At 31.7% G+C, this 27,897-nt stretch overlaps 1 protein-coding gene and 2 long non-coding RNA genes across 4 annotated transcripts in view; 1 reads left to right on the plus strand and 2 right to left on the minus strand.

Annotated features, from left to right (window-relative positions):
- Positions 1 to 27,897, plus strand: part of LOC111632734 — a 42,633-nt gene that overhangs the window by 6,719 nt on the left and 8,017 nt on the right. Inside the window, exon 2 of the long non-coding RNA XR_002757916.1 lies at positions 16,572 to 16,662. This is a non-coding gene — a long non-coding RNA (uncharacterized LOC111632734). The remainder of the gene's footprint in view (positions 1 to 16,571; positions 16,663 to 27,897) is intronic.
- Positions 147 to 27,640, minus strand: LOC111632724. Of its 2 annotated transcripts, XR_002757914.1 has the most exons (4): positions 27,570 to 27,640; positions 20,284 to 20,507; positions 16,570 to 16,637; positions 148 to 514 (listed from the first exon to the last, which is right to left on the minus strand). It is a non-coding gene; the product is annotated as an uncharacterized LOC111632724 (long non-coding RNA). The 2 variants fall into 2 exon arrangements; XR_002757913.1 differs by lacking the exon at positions 27,570 to 27,640 and having other exon boundaries at positions 147 to 514; positions 20,284 to 20,531.
- On the minus strand, positions 12,276 to 14,382 carry LOC111632716 (transcription factor Sox-2-like). The gene has a single exon (XM_023377226.1). It carries the CDS (start codon positions 13,771 to 13,773, stop codon positions 12,697 to 12,699), a length of 1,077 nt encoding a protein of 358 aa, XP_023232994.1. The 5' UTR covers positions 13,774 to 14,382; the 3' UTR covers positions 12,276 to 12,696.

Raw genomic sequence — 27,897 nt, forward strand, 5'->3', positions numbered from 1 at the left:
TTCATTACTTTCACACAAATTTTTATACAGCTATATTTTTTAGATTATTGTCTTTTAAAAAATACAAATCCTGTTTATTAAACGAAAATACATCACCGATGTAGTACTTTCAAAATTCTTGAAACTTGATGAAGGATTATAAACACAAAAGAAGATGATAATTAAAATTTCCCTATAATTAATTATTAGAAAACATTTACATCTATATCAGTACTGATGTATTTTAAACGTTTTAATCTTTAATATTTTAATCAGTTATAAGGAGGGACAACATAATTATACAACCTACCTTAGAATGAAATTTCATTCAGAGTGTGTCCTGTCTTCGTAATCAAACCGGTAATTGGCTAGCTGAGACAGGGATGCCTGAATCATCTCTTTGAAGGGGTGAAAATTTTCCTTCCCCTATCTTTTCGATTGTGAAGTGGGACTACCTGTCAACGACAGAAGACAAGCTTTTTGTCCGTCCAACTCGAACCACGTCCAATGATTATCTTCTTCAGTTTGTCTCTCTCTATTTCCAGTGAAACAGGGTTTCTTATTACAGATACCAAAAATTCGTATTTTGTTGCATGTAAACTATTTTAGTGCTTATGAATTGCCATTTACATAAATATATTACAATATTTATCACCTAATTAATTGATATATATGTATGTTTTACAGTAAATTCTTTTTAAAAATATATATAGAGATAGTCAACTAATTTGATTTTCGTTATCTAATCCATTAGATATACATCTACTGGAATTCTTTATTGGGCTTTTCTTATAAAATCATTGTGGATTTTCAGTTTTATTTTCAACAGAGACTTGTAATAGTGTCATAAAATCATTATTTGGAACTTCTGTTTCTATTAACACAACATATTTACGCTTTTGAAACTCAAGACTGAAAACAAAAAAGAATTTTAAATAATTTTTATTACTAAGCCCAATATTATAAAAATCGAACCAAGATATGTATATTATTATATATTCGATTCAGAAATCTACATTTATAGGCTAGTCTTCGTTCTGTAATACATCAGATCTATAAATAAAAATATAGATATATCCATCCCTATTCATATTAAATCTAGCTCAAATTTAGACTATTACATTTTAATTATTTATAATTTATATCTTATTTCAATCCTCTGGAAAGAAACTACAGTATTGCAATATCTTCTATTCAGTATAAAAGCTTTTTTTATATACATATTTTTAAAATTACTCCTTTATTATGATCGGATAGTAGTATTGAATTAATCGGAATTGCATATTTATAAATGTTTAGAAAGCATATTTACGGTCATTAAATGACTTCTTATCTTTTATGGTACTAAGGGGCGATTTTTATGGCCAATTTTTATGGATCCGTCAGGCATCTTCCTAAATAATTATGTAGAGTCTCAGAAATCGTATTCTCACAACAGATGGATAAGAGAGGGTAACAAAGGCTCCCCACCAATTGTTGACCTCAAGTTCATCTTCCATCTCCAGACGGCACGCTTTAATAAACTTGCTACCGAAGCAGTCAACTTAATTAATTAAACTCATTGTTTCTTTAATAAATTTTAGATTTATCTACAATCAAATTAGATTCAGCCAAACACAAATTTATATATATTATTTAAAATTTAAAAAAGATTTCAAACATTCTGATTAAAAAGTCCAATATACGAAAACAGGAAGCGATGCATCGGATATCTCTTTCCAGAGAGCCATAAAGGCGACTGTCAGAGTATTTCCTGTGCATTATCAATACCGACTGCATGACGTCATGTTCTTTGCATATTTGATCAGTGACATCACAGCAAGTTATTATAAAGATTGAAATTTGCTTTAAAAATATTTAATATTAAGAAATAAATGAAACCGATATTCAATTGACAACTGTCCGTACATTACTCTTACTTGAAGAGAATTACCTTTACTTCTTTCAATCGGATAGAGCAGGATAGCTATTAATATCATTACAAAAGGAGGATACACCCATTAAAGGNTAATATAAATATAAATTTCACGAAAATCAATACGGTCTTGCTTATTTCTTCGAGAGTTGTTTCCTTCTATTCATATTCAGGAGCGATTTGAGAAAAAGCAGCAAAAATGTTTCATAAGCGTTATTTTCGAACTACTTAAGATAAAATGTCTCTTATTAATAACGTTAGAAAGAAAAATGTCTTTCTAATGAAACCGTGATGTAATCAGATGTGCAAATAGGATTGTGTATCAGGATGAAAGGCAGGAACCCGATCCTTAGATGCGATTCAAGTAAAGCAGTCGGGAAGTGAAGCATAGATACAGATGAGGTTGTCTCCCAATTGCAAGCCATCCGAAGAAATCGAAACATTCTTCTACCCATAGATTAGTTGAGTCAATAAATTGCAGAGTTGTTACACGTTGAGTCGATCCTTTTGATTCCTCTAGCCAATAGAGAATTACTTTCTCTATAGAGCTAGTCTAGCTTATAGTAGCGATAGTTTATTCTAGACAGCTCTATATTTGATCAATCTCTCTTCTCATATTAAATTCATTGAGGCTTACTTGAATCTAAATCTGTTGTAGTGTTAATACTTTGCCGGTTTACAGCTATAACTGTGTAAAGTGCTTAAGTTCAAATGATTCTATCTTATATATCGTTAATGCGTTATTATCTTCGGTGATAATCATACAGAGTTTATATTATAAAAAAATTCGATACTTATTTCTTTAAAATTAAAGAATTAGATAGAAACCATTTATATATGTAAATAATCTTAAGCGGATTTATTGAATAATTTTTAACTATCGTATTTTAAAACAGGAGAAAAAAACGTTTAATAATTTAGATGGAACTTAATTGGATTCTTATTAATTATAAATTTTCTTGTTTTCTTATTTTACTTATAAAAATATTTGTAAATTTTTAAGCGAAAATTTTCTTTAAAATTCGTCGATGCCTGATTTCTTATAAAGAGACTTATTAAAGTGATCAAAAGATTTCAATTATGAAAAGAACTTTCTCTCTCAACTCATTACGAACTCTCTAAAAGATGTTGTCCCTTCGAGCGTTTTAATTTCGGTGCTTGAGATAATAATGTTTACCTTCTACAGAATTCTTTAATTTCTCTTCGACTGAAAGACTATCCGTTCGCAAAAATAAGAAACTTTCACTTGGGCACTTCTAAAAGTATTTATTTCTCTTTGCTCTTTACCTGCAATTCTTTATAATAATATCTGCTAAGATTTTAAAAAGTAACGATTAATTTCTTTTTTTATTAAATTTAGATTGGTTTAAATTAAATTACGGATAGACTTATCCGTTTGTATTTCTTCCGTGCCACACAACTTTTTCATAATTATTATTTATGTAAACATAGTAATTTACAGTTGCAATAACAAAACGAGACGATTACAGATAACATAATAAAGTATCATGCAAATAAAAATTTTCGGGTTTATTCTATTTAATTAATAAATTGTTAAAATCGTTTAAAAACATATTTTATTTAAATAAGTTATCTATTGAAATATCTTTACGTCGCTAGCGCCAAGTTCAGCGTTTTAAATTAGAAAAACTATGCATCATTAACCGATATTTTGTAATACTATTTAATATTTATAGGAAACATCGCGCAATCTTCATATTTAACCTATTAAAACTATAATTATTTAAACAAATTTATGCATTTAATTGAAAAATGAAAACTTTTGTTTCAAATTAACTACGAAAAGATTTCAGGTGGAAAAACTTGAAATAATTTGGATATATATATATAAAAAAAGTTACACTTTATCATTGGATAACTTGTTATTTATAATTATAGAATAATTGTTATTATAAACAATTATTTTATAATTTAGCAAGCAATTGTGTAAAACATATTAAAAATTAGATGGAATTTTAAATAGTTTCGTATCTGAAATTTTCTTGAAATAAATAATAGGCCTATTCAAACTTTTAATGTCTATTTCTATTTATAATAATAAATCAAATCATCATAGTTAAAATTTTAATATAATAAAACTTAAAAGATAAATCTTTAATGCCGAATTTTAATTTTATACATGTTTTTTACAAGTATTGGATAATCATAACTAATATAAGCTGCTATTTTTGAACGGAGGTTAACATAGAAAAGATTCCAGAAGCGACGATGAATTTCCTTTCTAAAAAAAAAAGACGAATCCGAAAATAAAAGTAAAAAGTATGTGCCCGAATCATGAAGTTGTGTTCAGGTGTCGTTCTTCGATCCGCATCCCGGTTTAATTTTAGCCGGAAAGCCATTTAAAAGAATTACTATGGCGAAGTAATCTTCAAATGCCGAAAGAAGAGAAAAAGGCAATCAAACAGAAAGTCTTTCACAAGGGAAACTATTGGAAATTGTTTTGTCGATGCCAAACTAGAGGTGTCTTGCTAGACTGGATTTTTTACTATTGGGAAATAGTCGCTAACTTAAGTTTCAATTTTTATATTATTTTTTCGCGTGTATCCTTTTTTATTTTTAGATATTACAAATTATAGAAATAGTAGCAGTTTTTATTTTTTAAATTTGATTCTTTAATAAATAATATAGAAAGTAATACGTTCGAATTATTTGTTTAAAAGATGATATACTTATATAAGGATTTAAATATAGATTTCGGAATTTATTTTAACCACTTAGGCCTGCCTAGAATTCATTTCGAAATTTGATTGATTCTCCGCGTATTAAAAATAAAAATAAGACTTTTGAAAGTTTTCATAAAATTAATTTAATACTTTAACATATCTGAATAGCATCTGACTTTTGAAAGTTTAAATTCTTACTTTTTAGAAATAAAATTTGTTTAAAATTAGATTGTATCTGTAGAAATTAGTCGTGTGAAAACTACTTTTAGTTTCTATGATAACAGAAATTTTCGAATAAATTTGGCCTAATTTTAACAGAAGTTATCCTTGACAGTTTCCATTAACAAATTACAACACTTTCACTCGTTTTAGTCCAAAGCATTATACTTCGATAATGAGAAACTTGCGAAATATTATCAGTTTTTGCGAACGAATCAACAGACGGCCAAGATATAAAATAATACATAAACCTTTATCCAAAAAATAGTAAAAATTATCGTAAGTTATATTATTTAAAATTTAAAAAAGATTTCAAACATTCTGATTAAAAAGTCCAATATACGAAAACAGGAAGCGATGCATCGGATATCTCTTTCCAGAGAGCCATAAAGGCGACTGTCAGAGTATTTCCTGTGCATTATCAATACCGACTGCATGACGTCATGTTCTTTGCATATTTGATCAGTGACATCACAGCAAGTTATTATAAAGATTGAAATTTGCTTTAAAAATATTTAATATTAAGAAATAAATGAAACCGATATTCAATTGACAACTGTCCGTACATTACTCTTACTTGAAGAGAATTACCTTTACTTCTTTCAATCGGATAGAGCAGGATAGCTATTAATATCATTACAAAAGGAGGATACACCCATTAAAGGCTGTCGTGCTGTCTTCATTTCCAATCTGGAAAGAATCAGATTAAATAGAGAGTGCATTTTCCTAACTATCGAGGGATAGAAGGCCCACGATTCGTTCATTTCATCCTAACTTAACTATTTTTAATAGTTGAAAATAAAGTCGATCAAAATGTATTAACACGACACTAAGCAAATTTAAGTTTTGGAATTTGTTCTCTTGTTCAAATAGACGGATTTATAGTTTAATAAAAGATAATTATAGTAGTTCTATGAGAGAATTTTTAATCTAGAGGATAACGCGAAAAATTTGAAATGAATGCTTTTATTAACATAAAATCCATTTACATATTGATAAATTGAATAAAGTATTCAAGAAAGGATTTAATTAATCAATAATAAAACTTCTGATTACTTAGCTTATATTTCAAGTTTTGGTAATCTTACTATATAGGATTACTAAGTATTATTGCTTAGAAAAAGAATCTTGCATATAATTTTCAAAAGATAGTGCATTAATTTCTATGGTTCCCGAAAACTTGATAAAAGTAACATTTACAAAAGTTTTATGTTATATTTTTGTTTATTGAAAAGATTTTTAAAATGGCCCATGTTATAATATTCAAATCGTAAATAATATCATATTGTAGATAAGTGTAGTAAGTTAAATGAGTAGAAAATAAAATTTAGATAAGTTACACAGACCTAATAAAATTTTGAGGCATAAACAAAATACGAATGTTCTAACCTTTACTATAAAAGTCTAATTATAGTTTTATGTATTTAAGTTTTTCTTTTTTACGTATTGAAGAGAACGCTAATACGCTAAATGGGATAATTCCTATTTGTAAAATAAAAAGATTATCTTTCCAACTAGTTTATTATATTTTAATTAAATTATTGCTTAAATTAGTTGAAAATATCTAAAATTTGAATAACTAATTACAGTTAAAGTATAGGTAGACTATAATATTAGAAATGTAATATTTAAACCTATTAGAACTTAGAATAAACTCACTTTTATACTATTTGTTTTCGTTCTTATCTTCATGTTTAAATTTGTTCTTAATTTACACAAGGATACAACAAATTTTTAATAGTAGTATTAATAACCTACAGGGCTAGCTAATAGAGCTCTTAGAGGGCTAACTAATTCTAATTCTTTAGACTAATTGAATCACTGTAATTTAGAATCTTCTTATCATATCTTTTGATTTGTTGTAATCCTTTAAGAATATCTTAAACATTTATATTTTGTAATCTTAAAACATAATTTAGACTAATGATCTCTTTTGTATGGTTTAAATCTTGGTACCGGTTAAGACAAAGGAAACAAGCAGTTCGAAATTTATGTTATCCGCATTAATAATAAACTCGTCTCTTATTTTCAATTTTACAACATGAATAAAATAAAACTGTCCATTTTCAACAAATAATCATTAAAATATTATTAAGTTAATAAGGCAAGTTTAAATTGAATCCATATTATAATAAATTTGAAAGTAAAATTTAAATCGATGAAAAATAAACTTCAAATTAATTTCAACTCACTGTTTTTTTGAATATTTGGAATTTTAAGTATTCATTTTTTTTAAATTCTAGTAAATTTATTTTTTGATATAATGCATATGACACACCTATTGTGAACATTCTGTCAATTCTGTGAAAGGTTACTCGATATTCAAATTTGAAAGATCCAAATTTACAAAATAGGCAATAAATAAAAATTTAACAAGCTTTTTCTATAATAGGATATTTAGAAATATTTTTCTATTTGGTGAATGTGTGACTGAACAGATGGATTGCAAAATAAGCACTTGGTACTCCCGTGGTGATAACAGACGCAACAAACGAGAATAAAATATACACAAAGTAGTAAACAATACAAATAAACATTATCACTTCATATTACATTTATTAAAAACTCGCGGCGAGAGTTTTACTGCGAAAAGTAGATGAACTTTAATTACCCCAACGCGGAAGCCAAAACAATCCGGGCAAGGAATAAATTACCAAAACAATCTTACAATCTTATAATATATATGTATATATATATATATATTCTTTTAAATAAGATATTCTACTAAAATAAATCAAACGAGTACAAGCCCATTCACAGTGGAATTTCCTGCTAGGCCTCTTCCATACCAATGTTAAAGGAGAATTGAATCAATCTCTGCACAGGCCTGAGAGAAAATAGATTCGACCTTTCTCCTCCACGTAATATCCGTGCAAAAGAATAAATTCCAGATTTATCTTTACATGTGCAGCCAGAAACTATTCCATTTTGTTGACCAATGCGGCTGATTGAAAGAGGGAAAATGCGAAAATGGAATTAGAGCGAGAGAAGTAGGGGAGTAGTTGTTAAAAAAAAGCCAGACAAGTTAGCGTGAGTATAATTGCCTTCTGCCGTTCTAGTCCTACTTCCTATCACCATTGACATCGAACGGAAGTCATTAGGCTCCCGTCCCGTCAGCGGACATCCTAGGTAGCGGACGGTCTGGTCAGTCATGCGACAATACTCCTTCTACATCCCCACACCTGACTGATGGAATTAGAAATATTTTTCTGTTACAGGATCCACGCTCGCTGAGCAAATGTTGGACCATTGCAAACCGCTACCCACCTGTGAACTGTTGCATTACATTAATCGAAATCATAGATTATTATTAGAATAAGTTACATAAAAATTAATTTTAATATCAAATACCGCATTTCTTTTCGGAACTCAAACCCATTCACGGCATGAAGGAACTCGTCTCGAAAGCTCCCTAATGCTATTTCTCGCGTAACATTCTCGAAAAAGTTTAATGCACTGCCACAGGAACAACTAGAACTATATATACTATGCTATTTAATTATTAATTAAAGTGGATATTAATTTACCCATTGGCGAGTGAAAAAGAGAAGTTCATCTTCCGCTTCCTGGCAGAAGAGGATAGAAAACAGCTTAAACTTTTAAGTTGACTTTTATTAAACCGAATTCCGACGAATTTTTCTTGGGCTTTTCTAATATTTTCCATTTTGATAAATAGGTTTAACTGAAGTTATGACGGAAAATGGCAATTTAACTGATGCTCTTCCCTGGCTCGTCATTAATATTGTTATCTCTCCCCATATTAAGAACTATAAATTTTTTAGAGGGAATTAAATTTTATTCTTTACAGTATGTTTTCAATTAAATTAAAGGTTGTGGAGGAAATTAAATTACTTTATTATTACAATCATAACTATGCATTGTTTCTAAGAGGCTTTTATTATGCATACTGTAGAATCTACCTTTTTGTTTCATACTACTAAACGAAGAAAAAATTATTTTTGTTATTTTATTCATCTCGAAATAAATCGAATATGTTGATTTCTCTTTCTAACTTATTTCTAATGCCGGTCCAGTCTAGGCCTACGTAGAATATAGCTTACATAATAATGGACAAGAAAAATGATTTATATCTTTAATAATCCAAAACAGACTGAAAATAAAGTTGACATGATAACACTTCAACTCATTATCCGAAAAAGTATCAATAACTTGTCTACATTTATAAATAAATTTCAATAATATAATTTATTCGTGATAAGTTTATACATAATTTACTCTATTCTTAGTTTTAGGTATTCGTCTATATAGGCCTATTTAGATTGATCAAGGAAATTGCGACGTTAAAAACAGAATCGTATAAGTCTATTGTTCTCCACAGAGTAAATTATTGAATATAGACGTGGAATTGGACGATTTGGTTTGATAAAATTTCGAGTTATTAACGAAAAAAATCATGCATGCAGACAGCCGTGTAAAATTCGTTAACCATTTTCAAGTTCTAGTTATAATAATACGTGGCACAATCTCCGAAATAAAATAGTTTTTCGTTTCTCTTTTCTACTGTGAAATATGTAAACAATTTCAATACTTCCCGGCTTAATCCAATAAATGTTTCAATATAAATTCCATTTGAATAATTTTAACTTCATCACCGCTGGTTTTAAAATAAGCAGAGTGAATCCGGAAATGGAGGAAAGAAAGAAAAGATTGGCAATAGAAGAATATAAAGGAAAGCCTTGGTTGTGAAGGCCTACAGTTCCGAGCTTTTCTATAAGAAAATGATCTTACAAGATGATTCGTAACAAAGTAAGAAAAAAGAAGAAGAAAAAAACTTTCTTGAAAAGAACGAAGGGGCAAAAGAGTGGACCTATCGTCTCTTGGAATATTCCAATATAAAAACCTTATTCTAAACATGTCCAAGTTCTTTGTGCTAGTTCGTTTCGAGAATCATTTATAAAAGACGAAGGAAACTCTAAAGTTAAAATCAGGCGTGGTTTCTTGCCTCATCGAATAAGCGAGTCGACTTTTAGAAATCTTACAGAATAATACATCCACTCCTCTTATACTTCATTCAAAGTCCGTTTTTCTTTCTCGAGTGAGTCTTGAAACGAAACACGATCGCCTCTTCAATCCATCTCCTTATAGTCTATAGCCACTATATGGACTACCAGGCCTAAATCGAGCTGCGAGAAAACAAAATTAGTCATAATAGTCTATATATTTCAATATAGCGTCAGAATAACATCACGCGTTACACAACGGCACATTTCATCCAATATAGAAGGAAGATAATTTTACCGGAGACAACAATTTTAGAATACTGTTGTCGATAAAGCAATTTTCTGATAAGTTGAAAATGATAGTTAAGCATCACTTTCAAAGCTGTGATTAAATTTGAAATTTGCATCCTATCAAATTGTATACAATTTGCAAAACAATATTAAAAGCTAAATTTCAGCCGCGCACGTTTCCAATAGTTTATTATACAAATTTGCTTTTAACGAATTCGATACATTTCGAAATAATACACGATTTTAATTCTTAAATATGTACTGTACAGATAAATTTATAAAGCTTGGATTTCTCCAATTTCTGAATTGTAGTTACTATTCGAGTGAGATAAACTTGGCCTATAGGCTTTAAAGTAGCAGGCTTCGACTATATTATGAACTATTGATAGATGCACGCCTATTTTAAAACGCGATATTAGGGTGATAGGCGAACGATCCGAAAGTGAGGGAATCGACTCGGTCGAGTCGGTTACAGATGAGGTGGGGAGATATGAGGCAGAATAAATTCATTACAAAAGCTAACATTGCCTGCAGCTAACCCTGTACATAGAGACAGCTGGGATCCGGGCCGACGGCGGAACACCTCTTACGATAGGACGAAGCTGCAAGACGGATTCCCCTTACTTTACTACATCCTTTTGGCCATCCGTTATTTTGTCTCGTGCGCAATTTATTACCGGTCCCATCCGCATAAAGGATGTAGACCCACTCGCATCCTATTTTTCCTCTTGTTATAAATTACTTTTTTTAATCCTGCCAATTTTTAAAATTAAAAAAAAACATCTACTATGTAAAACCTTTATAAAAGTATTCTCGTGATAAAAAGTGCAATACCGTAACGTGATGTCATAAAATTGGCTTTTGAATGATTTGATCTAAAACTTTTTAAATAAAAAAAGTTAGAATAAATAATTAATTTTTTAAATTATTGAAATAACTCAGAAATAAATCTCTTTACAGAATCTGAGATGACATAGACTGTTAAATCTATTCTGTTTTTGAAACCTGCTACATGATTATGGCGAATTCTGTACTTTTCCGCTTTTTTTATTAGCTTTTAACTGATAAAAATTTAATTAAGAGATTAAAAATTGTTTGAAACTTAAGTAATAACAATAGCAAGATTGGGTCGTAGGCATTTCACCAACGGATCACAACGGGTCAATGATCTTTAGAAAGACGAATAACTTTCGGCACGAATAGCAATTTTCGACTTCTAAAACTGGGCCTTATGCTAAACGAGATCTGATAAATTAGGCCTACATCTAATGAATAGCCTATATTGTCGGAGTACATGTGAAATTATTTCAAGTATCGATTTTTAGATGTTTTGCATAATTTCAAGTTTATTAAAAAAAAAAAAGTCGATTTATGCTTATACAATTTTACTCTTTGGCTCCGTTTAAAGGTTTTATCTATGATTATTTTCCCCACTTAGATATTGAGACAAGATGCACTTAATCATTCCTCGAATAAATCCATAAAGTCATCTGTTGATCAAAATAAATTTTGGAATCGCGGATCGACCCGATTTTTCTTGCTTTGATTTTGAATGAGATAAAAGTTTATTTTGCAATATATAAGTACTTAGATTAATATTAAATTGGGTTTAAGAGGATTAGATGGGATCATTCCTGACTCGGGAGGAAAAAAAAAATATTTATATATCCTATACTTTAATTTGGCCGCATTTATTATGGTTATGGAGCTTAAAACATTCTGTCGCCCCCATACGCTGTTTAAACTTGCGTATAGGACACTTTTTTCACCTTTCGCGGCTCATTAATTTCTGCGGTTCAACAGAGAACGATCAATTACTGCGTCTCCCCCTCCATCCACGTCAGCTAAATATATTCCCCCATAGACATTATTGGGCTAGAGTTCTCCCGCGATTGTTTCCCCTGTGCACGCTTTTGTCTATCACTTTGTATCCCTCTAAAGACGGTAGAAATATGAGAAGATTTGTGAAGAAAAAAATCATGTAAATAAGATGTTTTAGGGCGATTTAAATTTAGAAAAAAAAATTTAACCCATGTAAAAAGGTTTAATGGCCCGAGATGATTATGTTTGATTCTTTATTCGAAAGTCGATTTTTATTGCCTATTAAAAACCTAAAACTGACGGTTGAGATGTGTCATGCTGGACTATTTGCAAGTGTGTTAAAACTAAATATGTTTCCTGATTCACTTTTAGTAAAAGGAAGATGACACTGGCTGAAACTCTTTCTTCAGATTTCTGTCAATTTATTTTGCAATGAACTAACAAACCGTGTGGCATCTGCTAACTACATAACGTGCGACATTATGTACAAGATGGGAGGCAGAGAGAGGGACAACTACAGTGCAAATATCGGTCACTTCTCGCACGACAACACTTGACACATAGAATGGAACAACGTGTCGTCCACAGCCGACTAGACTAAACTCAGGTACGGGAGCCCTCTTCTCTGCACCCACTACCCTCAGAGACCAAGTTCTTACATAGTACTGGGGTGCACCAAGTTTTCTAGAAACTAAAATTAGCTCCCAGCCACATTAGAAACGAACAGATGAATGGGTAGACATTACTTACGTGCTGGGTGGTGGGTTATTATGAAAACCGGCACACGTACAACATAGCCTGTTCCAGTTCAAAGTCACTTAACTAGCTACATGTGGGTCAGTGGCATGGTCCCCGCACTCAATGCTCCTACACTTTCAGTCTGCGGATAATGGTGACTTTGCATTTGTAGTCGACTTTGCAGACTAGGATCACCAGATTCTCCAGGTAGATACATGCTGATCATGTCCCGTAAGTCGGTTGTGCAACCGACCCTTCTTGTGGCTGCTGCCGCCACAGCTGCAGCAGCCATAGCGCTGGGAGAGTTTTGTCCGACCGACGGTGGGCTAGGGTCCGACTTGATGTTTGCGGACGTTGTCATCTGTCCACCAGCAGAAGTATAAGCCGTCGACATTGGCATGCTATAACTTGAAGTTCCGTTCATATAAGGCATCGACATGGTCGAACCGGTGGTCATCGGAGTGTGCATCTGACTTGTCATATCGTAGCGGGGATAACCGGCCATCTGGCTACTATAGCTGGCAGCTGCAGCCGCGTGTTGTTGATAAGCCTCGTGCATCATAGTTGGGTAGCCGTTCGGCATGTAACCGTTAATGGGGTAAATGTCACGACTCACCTGTTGCACGGCCGCTGCGGCCGCCGTGTTCCTGCCGTCGGCAGGCAAGAGTCCGCCTGTTAGCGGATATTTGTCTTTCTTCATGAGAGTTTTGGTCTTTCTTCGAGGTCTGTACTTGTAGTCAGGATGCTCCTTCATGTGTACCGCCCTCAAGCGTTTCGCCTCGTCTATGAACGGCCTCTTCTCGGCTTCCGACAATAACTTCCATTCGGCACCCAGTCGTTTGCTGATTTCCGAATTGTGCATCTTTGGGTTTTCTTGAGCCATTTTTCTCCTCTGACCACGTGACCACACCATAAATGCATTCATTGGCCTCTTAACTCGATCTTGGTCTTTCTTGCTAGCGGAATTGCCCGTAGTAGTTCCGCCACTTTCTACCACTGAATTGGGAGTGGTAGGCTGGCTGGACACGACGGACAGAGCCGTCTGAGGATGATGATGAGTTGCTAGGCCCGAATTAGCCTTTAAGTCACTCTCCATGCCGGCACCCGACGTTGGGGTGCTGTTGGTGTGCAGATTGTAATGGTAGGCACCATAGTCGCGGTCCATGGGGGCCAGACTAGTCGGGCTAGCAGCAGATTGGGGCTGGGGGTCCACCGGCTGGCTGCTGCTACTGCACAGCTGGCAAGGACAACTACTGCTAGGCCTAATGATGCTGGTGTCCGTGGCGGCTGGGAACGGAAAGGGAAGAGGACGCCAGTAGGCCTGATCGCTGTACGGGCTCGCCGTCACTGTTGCTCCTTTTGCTCTTACTTCGGTGTCGACATATCTACACTATTGTTAACGTGATAGAGCGATTCAGTTCAAAACTTTCGACCAACTTTGTTTTAAAACAGAACTATGAGCCAACAAGAGACGAGATCGTCTACTGAATGTCGAACGGACCGCCACACTTCTCTTTCTATGGGGAACTTCGCGACCAGTCCACGCGTTATTGATTGACAATAGCCAGACCGCGCGCTCACTCCAGCCAATAGCGTGCCAGCATCTTCCTCGACCAGATCCACTCGGATTGGACCAACGCCGGAGTAAGTCTGAGTAAGTGGGAGTGGCCGAACACACCAACTAAAGGAAAGTCTTCTTTGTAGCAAGGTGTGAGAAATTTGCACGCCTAACAACAATATTTTTCTATATTTCATTATGTACCGTTTTGTCTATTTAAAAATATGTTGACAATTATATCACTCTCCTTTACACACATTATTTTCTTGCAAAGGCGCTGCGCGACCCTTTTCAAACTCATAGCGTATCACTTCAACATCTCCAACTTTAAGAAAAACAATTTTATATATTTACGCTTTAGAATTATAGAATAGCTTTAATGTCATATTCTTCACTAAAAACACTGCAAATCTCATTAACGGCTACACTATTAAAACAACCTTTAACTAAAATTACTTCTCCTCCTAAATAGTTTATCAAACTTCGTAAACTATTTAACAACTAGACGATTATCTTTGAAAACGCTAAATTTTTAATAGTTCACAAAGCCGTAGTTTGTTCTCAGTAGCTGTATAACTTACTAACATCGGCTTTTATTAGTCGAAACCTTGAATAGTTATCCATTAATGGAGTAGATAACTAGCGAAAGTGATAGATACATAATCGATGGGTTCGGATTATTAAAATAAACGTTCAAGAAACGTGGTGGAAGACGACGATAAAGGGAAACAAGCGGGGAACTAACAGTTATTTAGGAATAATAATGAAATCCAATAAGTAGCTGTCAGAATCGACGCCTTAGTTGCTGGCCAGTTTGACAAAGTCTGTATTGGCCACAAATGGTGCATTGTAACCGGATCTTATTTCACAACACGTATTCAACTCCACAATAGCAGAAATCAGTACCTTCCTTCCTGCCAAAGCTTTCTATTCAGTCAACAGTAGACTCACTGCGACATCTGGTGGGAAATATTGACGCCACTCAGTACCTCCCCTGTAGTAGTGGCCGTGCACGATGCCTCTCTCTTCGTCGCTTCAGGTAGGTAGCCTTTACCTTAGTCGCCGCTTATCTGCCAGACATCGAGTTGATTGAAAAATGTACAGAAATGCATTTTTCAAACGCTGCTTTTATCAATAATACACACGTGCTAATAAATTCTCCTATTTCTTTCTTTCTCTCTCTCTTTCGCTCTCTCTCGTTCTCTCTCACCGAAGCGCGTGCGTTTTTTCTTCTCTGACGTGTTTATGAGTAAATATTTTAATTAAAACTGCGAGGAGCGTAGCTTTTTAATTTTTGCTCTCTGCCGAAGTTTGATTTATTAATTTTTAAATTTTTATTAGCCTAATTAATTAAGGATAAATATATTTGAAATCTACGAAATTAAATTAGTTTTCAGCTTATTAATGGTGCATGTTTTTATATACATTCATAAAACTTTTATAGGCTTAAAAAACAAATATTAAACTATTATTTTAACACGAGTTTGTTTCGATTTTTTAAAAAGTTTTAAGACAAAGTTTAATTTTAGGATTCAATTTATAATTCTTCGTTTAGAAACTTATCAATTTATATCGAATAAATTAATGAAGGTAAATTAAATCTGCATACAGCATATGGGACTACTTTCAATATCAATTTTAGCTAGTTTATGCTAATATAATAAATCAGTTGTTTATTAATGAGTTAGTAATTATCATCATGAAATAGCCTATATAGTAAACTTATATACCTTACCAATAGGGAACAAATCGCTTATATTTACTGATATACAAAGAGATTTAACTAGGGAATAGCCTACATTTTCTATAACTAAACTAATCATTGATTTATGATTTTATATTCCCTGTCTCTATTATATCCGCAAAATAATTGCAAAGTTTATACTATAATGCCACTAATGGAAAGTAAACAAGTTCAAATTATATGTATGCTATTTTATATAGGCACACATGTAAATTGTCTAATTTATCTTTAGGAATCGTGAATCCTTTATGTAAATAGCATTAGCAGTAAGGAAGAAAACTAAGTTTAAGAGTCAACCATCAGACTTGAGAAGCTAAATTTATTTGTAATAATAAAATTAATGACTTCATCAATTTTAATTTTCTATAAAAAGTTTCTATAAACGATAAATTTTTATTAAATAAAACAGCAGCTGTGTCCGATAGAAAAATCCATAAATTATTTATTAATTATTTAAATATTCTTAAATTAATATCAATGGAAAAACTTGTAAATTATGTTATTAAAACAAAAGCTTACATTTCACTTAATGATAGAAATTAGTGTCGACTGTATTATAGATTATTATAAGTTTAATTTTAATAAAATTAAGTATTAAAAAAATAAGCATTAGGAAGTATTTAAAAAATAACTTTATTTTTTTAAGTAAATTTTCTTACAGATCCCGATAGCAGATGTAGTTTAGGAGCAAATCATCACATCTTTATTCCAGACTCCGAATGAAGTCCTAGAAGAAAACAAATAATATAAATGTGAGAGTTTGGATATTTAGGCCTAATATTTAATATAAAAATCATATTTTTACTTTATTAAATTATTTTATCATTGAACTTGTTGTTTTAATTTTAATTTAGGCTATATTAGTCTGTTTTAACTTAAGTATATTAGAATTATAATTTCGAATAAATAGGTATACACATTGAATGTGCGAAGTTAATAGAACATTTATCTTATAGTCTGTATAGTTGAATTTTTGCTTATTATACATAGACTTGCTTAGTAAAAATCCCACTCATCGCATAAAAACCTTAAAGTATGAATGGTATACGGAATGAATATAAAATATCAGAATTACTGTTGAAATATGTTTTCAAAGTTCAAAACCATATAGGCATAATCTAAACGCACTGCGAAGCATGAATTGGTAAAATATTACTGCATTTATAAAATATTACATGATAAATTGTATTCGAGCGTGGATAAATATCGATAATGATGAACACACGAATGGTTTCTTAATCTCACTTTATAGACCTAGTAATTTTACAGCAACTAAATCCTTCAGCTCTTTCCAAGAAAATCTGAAAATCTTTATTAATCGAGTTTGATTGTATTAGCTTAAAACAATTCCAAAATGATTTAACCTTTATTAACGAATTGTCTTATCTAAATCGAAGTTCTTCGTTTAAAACAGAATGAGTAAAAAAATATCGCGTACCAACTGTTAAGAATACTTTTCTATTAAGACAGTTTCATTCAGTAGTACACATAGTATCGGTTACGTTCCTGCAGACAAACACAACATCGAGGACTATGTAGGAGGGTGTGGGGCCGGTACTTGGACACTGCCGATGTGGTCAATGAGCGAGGTTAACCGTCCATAAATTATCACTCTGAATACAGTCTTTTAGAAGACTCGACAGAACGTTGGGAGTGGAGGCTTCTGTTGGTCACAATATCCCCGAAATACTTTATTACCAACTGAGAAAACGTTGTATGGAAACTAAATAATGTATTCTGACGTAAAAATCTCTGCTGGAATGCTTTCTTAAATTCAAATCTTGTTTCAAATCTTTTGAGTTAAAAGTAATTCTTATAACTCGAATGATTATTATTTACTTTTTTGTAATCTACCCATTTGTTCAATTTTTTTTAGTCTCGTAAAAGGTTAATGATATAGGTATGGGGAATGTGATAAATTTTGGATATGGATTATCTTTTTCATCCTTGGTTGGAAAAGTGCCAAATTTTTATTGATATACCCCGTGGTAGTTGCCTGTGGGAACTCATAGTGACAGCTTCCCTCTGGTGGAGGAAAACTAAGACACATATGTCAATTAGACCTAATCTCTCTATAAACGATAGAACACATGTAGAGATGCTTGGCTTTCGATCCGCACTCGTTGGCGTTTTCATTCCCTAAATCGAGCTGCGGGAATGCTCTTTAATTACAAGTTTGGACCATATTTAACCAAAGTCTAATTTTAACTAGATCAGTTTACAGAGCCTATTATCTAAAAATATTTAGAAAGTAGAAGTTAGTATTATCAAAATTACAAAAAGGTTAATAGATTTGGACTAGAATCAAAATGAAGGGAATTGAGTTCGGTATCCTGAGCTAAATGGTCAATTTATATGCAGTCGCTCACGTTGATAATTTTAAAGGCGACGTACAGTACAGTACAGTACAGTACAGTAGCTTACAAATTGTAATTTTTATGCATATGTCCGTTTAACTTGGTAAATAAAGTGAAAATAGAATTTAATACTAATGTAATAAATCATTTATTTTAATTGTTTCTAATAAATAAAATGATTAATAATTAAAATTAAGCCTAATTTAATTTCTATTTATAATTTGAATTTAACTAACTAAATTAACATATATTCGATAGAGTAGTTAAATTAAATCATAAATAAGATGCTTAAGTATGCCTAAAATTAATAAAATCGGTCATGGAATAACTTTGCATAAATTAAGACTAAACTTCATAAGCACACAGGAAAAAACAATGAGACAAAATAATTTGCGCTTGTATACCTACTTTAATAAACTTATGTATATTATATGTATATTACATTGTCATAACGTAAATTATTTAGGTTTCTTTGATTTAGAGTTTATATTGTTTTCCCAATAACAAAGATTGTTAATTAAGATATAGAGTACAATTTGAAAGAGCATATTTATAGAATCATTAAATTCCTTACGTAAAAGTAATCCATTAAAATAAGTTTTACAGATAACTATAGTGCTGTAAATGTGTTAATCACATATAAAATGCACTCGTTTACATATAGTTTAAACAACAGACTACACTTTAAAACAATCTAATTATTAACGATTTACAGTTTATTAGTTAAAATATAGATTTATTTAAAAAAAGCAAAAAGCTTTGTCTATGCCTGTAAATTTATTACATATAAATCTATTTTAGAATATTTATGCTTTACTATTTTTCTCTAAATAATTTGTTCTAAGCTCGAATTCACATAGCCCATGATTGAAATTTCGTGGGTTACTACTAGATTAAATATCACTTGCAGTTATTTTTAATCATAAAAGATTGTAAGTATAACAATATAGATTTGTAATTTTGTCTGTTAGTTAGTTACATAATAGAAATATAACTTATTTATTAAATGAATTAATCAAATTTAAAAATTCTTTAAAATAAAAAGTCTAATTATAAGTTTGTTTTAATTAAGACCCATAAGCGAACTTATCTACAATTCATGATAAATATATTAATTCTGAAACCGGGATTTGATTTACGATCTTTCAATTAAACAAGAAATGATTTGGAGGAATTCTATTTTTATTGTCATGAACATTATCGCTTGAACTGAAAGTTGACAACAGCGATACTTAATAATAATCATAATACAAGCAGGCTTTATTATTAAATATTATAAAGTAAAAATAAAATTTTGGAGCATCTTCTATGTGAAGCGTTTAGTTATACCACTATTATAATTCTAATAAATAGTAAAATATTTTGAAGTCTACGATTATCATTGGTTTAAATATTGAATATTAATATATTTCTACTCGCTCCGCTTAAAATACATACATTGAGATAATATTTTTATGATTTGAAATTAAATAGTAGAATATATCAAAATAAAACAGTTTTGATGTATTTTCTACGAAAAATATCTAATTTTCAAATGAAATTCATTCACGTAGCAGCCTACAAATAATTTATTATGCAATTCTAATGCTCTTTAGACCAATTTAAGCAATTTTAGTTCTTATTTTTATTTTAGATACTTAGTTAACTTGTGAGTAACCTCTGAACATACTATCCTAGCCTGAAATTTATTTTGTAAGCAATCATGTCGCATTCTGCAGAGCATCCAAGTGTTTTTCCTAACGAGACTGTCTTTCATTTTGTTCGAAACTATCTACTTCTAACTATGCTACTATACGTTTGTCACACAAAAGAGAGAAGAAAGCGGAAGGAAAGAACGGAAACGAGTGGAGAACACTACTGACGTCATTGTAAACATGGCTAAGAGATCGTCTCTATTTCGACAAGATTGTCAATACGAGGGATGCAACTCCTGAAATCCCGAATTTACTGTAATCTAGGAAACGATCCACAACTCGACATTTAAAATCTGTCAGATTAGAAAGTAAAGCAACCAACTTGTCAAACCGTCCATAGCCCCATCAGACTCCCCACCGGGCTCTGTCCGGATTGTTCATCGTTAATATTTGTGGGATCTCCCCTCGAAGGCCGCAACCGTTGCAGGGACAACTCTGTGGCCTCGAGTCGACAAGGTGCCAACAGGGGGTGGACGAGAGCAGTTCCTCTATTTCAGACAATACTATTGTCGGTCCAGACAAAAGCTCTACCGGTCCCACAGAAACCTAGTGAGCAAAATAAATATCTTTTATTCATCTGAAAACTGTTTTAGACTTAATATTAAAAATTATCTAACAATAACTTTTAAATCAAGAAAATCAAAAGTTGCAAAAATTATTGTTTTGATGTTTTTGTGAAATTCCTAAGTGTACGTTATGTTGAATGGTAAACGTTATCAATAAGATTTTGACGAAATCTCTTCAAAATGGATAATAACATGACGCTACACATATTTTGAAATGCAAAATCCCACTAGTCCCATTTCGCATATCTTCTTACAAATCATATATGAAGTCTTATGGGTCTACTCGAATCGGATAACCATTTCCATCACTGAAAACCACATTGTTAAATAATCTCATAAAGGCTTCGCTATATGCATCTACTTTCATCCTACATATTTCCTAACATGTTCTTGGTTCAGTGCAACGAAACTTTCTGCTTCGTACAGTGTTTTTTCTAAAATAAAAAGCTGTTTCAAAACTGCAGCTTTATGAACTCTTTTGATAAAAGTCTTTGCTTAAATCTTAAATAATTCTCACTAAACTGCGTGTAAATCTTAACGCTCTTATTATAGCCTAAATATATTATCCAAAGCGCTCTAAACTAATGTTTTAGGAAATTTGAAGAGCTTGGCCAATAAATAAAATAGATTTATTTTATTCATAAAAAAACAAACCATAAATTCCTAAATCTGCAAAATGAAAATTGATAAAAGTCCAGACACCAAAGTTATGAGTAAAATAATTGAACTGTATGCTAAAATGTGTAGTTTTGAGTTTTCCATTTGAATTTAGTTAAAAGCAATCTTCAGTAACATTTTGACTTTTTTGTGTTTTTCTCTATAACAAAGTTGTAGTTTTTGAAATATGGCCTTATAATCAGAAACCGGCAATAACATCTTTAGAAGAGAATCAACAGAGAAAGCTAATAATCTTCGATGCAAAGTTCAGATTCAGGGAGAGACAAACAGACGCATTAACCATTCAACAAAACTATAAATTACGATTAGCTGACAGTTTCGACAAGTCAGTTATCTTTATCATTTACATTTGTCGCTATTTCGTTTTCTTGGCCAACTCGGTGATAAAGCGACAAGTGTCCTTAGGACTGCGGAAAGGAAAAATGATGGATTGTATACAGTGAATTACATTCTGTCCCGAAGCAACAAATGTCACTATATAGTAGCAATGACCATCCCTCAAAAATATTTTACTGGAACGGCCTGCATTATCAATACAGCATGTTAGCCATCCTGCCTTTTGCTTTTCATCTCCTTCTTGCTTAAATCAATTCAACTTGTTGGGTCGCCCCCATTACTTATAAATCTAAGTTTTCCTCTCTTTAAATATACACTTGGACTATCCATCTAATTCGAACTCTGTACTCGAATAGATCGGAAACAAGATTGCATATTCTACTAGGCCTTGAAAGTTCCATTGTTTGATCCTAGAATCCACAATCCATTCGTGACAAGTTTCTGTAACTAGAACAAATTAGGAGTTAAGCTCATAAACGAAATCCCTTAAGCTTATATAAGAAACAAACTGAGAATTGCCCTAATTCGATAGATTTAACGATAAAGATATTCGATATTCGGTGTGATAATTCCAAATCATGTATTTAAACTAGAGATAGGCCTAGACCATCTTGCTCTTGCATAAGTGCTATAATAATCTAAGTTCGATTTTTGTAAATAATCCTATTATTATTATCAATTTTTATAAGAACACGGTTCTCATTTCAGAAATGAGTTATACAATGTTCTCATTTCAGAAAATCCATATACAAACTATAAATATTAAAAATTGGAATATTTAACTTACTATTGACGACGAGATCGCAATCTTGAACTTTTCAACTTGATTATAATTTATTATCCGTATAATATTTAATGCCTTTTAATATCCTCAATATTGCGCTATTCTGTCTGTAGTTTATGTACTGTACTGTACCAGTACGTTATGCTTCACATTTTTAACTGACTTGGAGAATAAAATGCGATAAGATTTAACATATTAAATTAAATTATTGATTAGTAGAACAAACGAATTCATAGATACACCTATAAGAATTACACAAGTCTAATAAAACTTCTTTTGCTTCCACATGACAACAATTATTTAACCAAAAAAGATAAATTAATTCTTTAGGTTTACTTATGATAATTCTGATTAAAGCGTATTGTTTATCCAATCTTTAGGCATTTAAATTATCCTATTTGGATTAAGTAAGCCGCTAGAATTAGTCTATTATACTAACACGTTAAAGTCTATTATACAGATATTGAAGTTTACCGTGTAGCATAATAATTACGGATTCATAAATTAATCAAATCTAAAATTCTGAAATTTTAAAAGATTTATGCCAGATTTTACTTTTTATAAAAACATATTATAAATTTTTTCAAAAAGTTATAACTTAATTAGTGTATTTCAGACTGAATAAATGTTTAGGGCAATGTGGATAAAAGTTTAAGAAATTCGTAGAATAAAGTCAAGACGACACAGATTAACATTTTAATTTCCTTATTTTGGCTTATATTTGTCTTGATATAACAGTCTAAGAAAAACAACAATTGTTTAGTTTACATTCTTTAAACATTTCAGAAAAATATTGAAATAAAAGTATAAAATTCTTAATTGCTAAGCTAAAGACTTCTAATGCGACGTTGATGACAAAAGAATAAATGCCTAACATCATTTTATCAACCGGAAAGAAACTTCAACGATAATTACTTTACATTATTTTATAAATACAATTAAATTTATCTTCAATAGATTTCGGATAATTAACTAGAGGAAAACTTGCCAAAAGTCGAGAGCGGAACTGCATTAGACTACGTGTAAAGTTTCTTTACACAAACTGAAAATTCGCATTTCACAGAAAGTTACAGAGGAACGTCACGAATTCTATAATACTGAAGAGTTTTCATTATCTACAGCCTATCCCGATTCTCCCGCGCCAATTATTGGCTAAAGAAAGCCGATCCCGAATTCCATTAAAAGGATATTACTTGAATATTATTAAGTTCAGCAGTATATAAGTCTACATATTTTTCTACTTAAGTATATTATAGACAATTCTCTCCGCATTCCGTCAGGATACAGCGAGACTTTTGAAGAATTTTAATTTAACTTCGAGTTACCAGAATTTACTTTTAAAATAAATAATATAAGAAAATTAGAAACTAGATATTACATAATTAAAGTAAATTCAACTGTTAAATTTCAAATTGTGTATTAGTAAATGTTGCTCATTTTTATAGATTATGTTTACGTTTAATCTTCCGATATAACAGTTTATCTATTGTTCTAATCATTGTTATTCTAAAAAGTACAATTTATTGTTTCTTCTAGTAGAGAAATCACTATTAAAATGTAATATTTATAGGCCTAATAACATATATCTTTACTCGAGTTAACTGGTTAAAATATAGACTATACATTTTGAACTAAATTAAATTGCATGAAATCTTAAGGAACCTTTATCTTTAATTTTAAAATTAAACCGAAAAGTTGATAAAATCTGTACGCAGATTCATTAGAATTTAACAATTAAAACCATCCTATTGCATCTGTAAATTAAGAAAAATTCGCATTAAGGACACTATAGATCTAAGATAAGTTATTAGTTTCTAGGCCTTTAATTCCTTTCTGGATATCCGATAAGGAAATCAATGCTATAAATGTAAGCCTTGTCTAATCCTATATTTGCACCAGAGATATTTAGTTTAAAAAAAACATGTTCAATAGTATAGAATAAATTTAAAATAAACCATTAAAATCTTAAATTTTCATCAATCGGCTTAATTGTTGTCTCTAGATTTTAGAGCTTACGGTTAAAGGAAATCGAATAAATTACATCTAATTCGTGTATCCGTTATCAAATTTTAAGAATGAAATTTCGTTATGAGGCGTTAATAGTTGAACCTAATGTGGGTCGTGTTCTCATTAATTCTATTGGGTGTAACATTAGCAGTTGGCGTGGAAACGGGTCATCTGGCCCAGGAGAACCGTTGGCCTTGCATCATTTATTACGGCTTGTCGGAAACAGTTCGGAAAAAGTAGTCGAATGTGGATGCCATCCACGTGATTAACCCCAGACAGTTACCAGCACGAGGAAAACACACACCTTTCTTCACTACAACAATAGGTAGCTAATTCTGTAGGGTCCATTGTCGGCATTATTGTCAAAAACAATTAAAGTGCAACCACTGGAATTACCCACTTAACATTGTGTTCTAATTTATTTGACTTCGTCTTGACACGTTTGTCCATTGTGTCTTCCGTTTTTCTCCTCTTTTGATAATTCGGACAAACTTTAATCTGATATTTTTTCATATATTAAAGATTTGCTTAGGATGATTATTAATTTTACCGGATAAAATGTAACAAACTATATCCTATAAATATTTTTAAAATTTTGATAAAATCAAAACAAATTGTTTTAATTTTAGCTCTTATGTTAGTAACTTTAAAAATGCCCTTTTGATCTAGGTATAGTTTTCTTTTAAATTTATATAAGATTATATATAGGCTATTTAAGTATAAATGCCATTCAAATTTCAAAGCTTTTATATTCATTTAGTTCCTTTCCCCAATTTTCAGTTATAAAAATCTTTAGATAATTCACTTCTGTTTGTTGTACAAAACGACAAATTTATACTTATAGGTAGGCACTGTGCTAAGTATTTCTTCACCTAGCAAATGAAAAACGAACAGGTTTATATGCGATTTTACTACCGAAAATAAAGTTTCTATATGCAACTCTGAAAATCATGACCTATCATATATAAGCTACAAATTCATATAAAATTTTGTTTCCTGTGTATATCAAGTACTTGCTAAATTAGAGGGAAACTAAGCTTATTCAAAAAACAATAGGCCTACAGTTCATATAATGAAGGAAGATGCGTATGATCAAAGAAAATAATGACAACACATCAAAACTCTTCAACAAAAATTAAATAACAGCTGCGATGACAGACCATAACGGAAATCAAGCGTATGAAAAATACAAAAAAAGAAAACTAGAAATATAAACTTGCAAACAAGTCACTGTTATTGAATGTGTGTAGGCCTAGGCCTACAAAAATGAGTTTTAAAAAGTTAGATCAGTTTTTTTTAATGTTGTTGAAACATACGTCAATTATTGTATGTTTCCTTGGATATAATTCATATGTCTGGAAGAAAGTTGTAGACATGCGAAATTATTAACTTCCTCAATTAACAAAAATTATATATGTCTACAACCTTACAATTAGAAAGTTATGATTTATGAGTTAAGACAGTGAAATTTTTAACATTTACGAAATATAGTAATATGTTAGACTACATGCTACATACAAACACAACTAAAATTTCTAATTTTTTATATACAATCAAATCTCGTTAACACAAAGTCGAAGAAACTTAATAATCCGTACTTTGTATTAACGGAATTTGTATTAACCGAACTCGTTAACATTGAAATGTCTAGTCTGCCTCATCCAAGGACAGCAAATCTACTTCACATTAACGCCGACTTCGCATAAACCGATAACGTAATAACGAGGTTTGACTGTATATGTTAGAGTCTAGTGAAAATTCTAACTTAAGCTACTGTATATGAACCTTTTCATCACTAAATATCCTTACATATTTTTAAAAATATATTCTGTTATTCAAAATACATTTCGAAGAAGCTTAACAAAATAAACATTTTTACTTTTCAATTTAGATTTCTGTTACGATTAACTTATATTAATAACTTTTATACGATACAACACTTCAAAATATAATCACTTTAAAATTGTCTACAGGCTTACATCTTTTGATTTATATAGGTAAATTATTCGTGTATTAAGGAATAAATCTATATCAGTTGCATAAAGCAAAAAATTATTAGTATATTTGATCCTACATAGATAATACTCAATGACAGCCCAATAAAAGCAAACTATCAATAAATAAAAATAAAATAAATAAATAAATAAATAAAAAGGTGTGAATTTGATGACAGAAAACATTGAAAGATCGAAGCTTATAAGAAAAATTAGGAAATATGAATATTTTACAGTTTAAGAATTAAGCTGACATTTTTGTTGTTTAAGTACAGAAAAGGCCTATTTCCTAAAAGCAAAAGCCAAAATTATCGCTAAAAACGCAAAAGATAAGAGGAGCAAAAATATCCCCATCGCGGCCCGGCTAAATACTTTCATTCCGTTCTACTTTAATCTTCTAAACGACTTTCTGATTGATTGCGTTATTATAACAGAGAAAAGAATGAAGCTTAGTAATAACCTGCTGCAGCTGTTGGATCGATGCAAAATTTCAGATCAAACAACCTTCCTATTTTTAGTATTCTCCGCATGTAGAAGCGAAGAAATCTCTCCGAAATCCGTTGATTCTGATAGGCCCTATGCGTATACAGTAGTACCTACTTACTTCTACTATTACATACATTTAAGGACTATTTCTAAATCTTTACCGCATATTTTACAATACAAATGCAAAAACATCAAGAATGGATAAGGCACATGACCGGTCTCTCCTCATAAACTTATAAAAATCCCAAAAGCACAAAAGGGATGGGATTTGCAACATGCGAGTCGAACGTTTTTACTATTCGATCTGCACAATGTCTCCACCAATGCTCTAAATCTAAAATTCAGGTACCTGCATCTATTTGTAATCGACGGCAGAGGTAAATAAGAGAGTCACAATACAAAAACACACACCAATCAACTAACAAAAAAAAAAAAAAGAAAAAATTCCAAGTTCTAAAAGTTTGGAAAAGTTCGCATCCTACTAGAGCAAGATGTAAAATTTTGAAAATCGCGCTGCTGGTAAAGTTATGAGGGCTCGCTCTGTGATTTATACTGAAAAAAAAATTTCAATAAATGATGCGGGCTGCCAAAGTCGAGGGCGCCGGTCCCAAAGGGCTAAGGATGGGCGGAAGCTGCGGGTCAGCGCAATCGGGGTAAAGGAGGCAGCGGCACGCGCGAAGAACATATTTCGCAACTTGCCGAAAACAACAATACCAAACTAACCTAGGATGTCAGGCCTGCGAGTGGACACACCTACCTGGGGGCCTGCTATCCCATGATGCACTGCTCGGGCCAGCTATAAAGCTGCTTCTGGCGGCCTGGAGGACAGGCGACGGAGAACTGGGCACCGTCGGAGTTGGTCGCCGCTTTTATTTTCTAGGGAGCAGAGCGGGACATGACTCTCCTGTGAGACAATACAATATGCAACCTGATAAGGAGAGTCGGCTTTTGAAAATCTGCACAATATTTTTGAAAGGGCAAATAATAGTAGCCCGAAATTCTTTTCACCGCCTCTACCATTCAACGCCAGCCGGTATAGATCTGAGTAGTGGAGCTTCACAATAGAGGCCGCTCTGTTCAACTAC

The sequence above is a fragment of the Centruroides sculpturatus genome, unplaced genomic scaffold (genome assembly GCF_000671375.1).
Source record: "Centruroides sculpturatus isolate CEXI.00-Female unplaced genomic scaffold, Cexi_2.0 scaffold119, whole genome shotgun sequence".
Lineage (NCBI taxonomy): Eukaryota > Metazoa > Arthropoda > Arachnida > Scorpiones > Buthidae > Centruroides > Centruroides sculpturatus.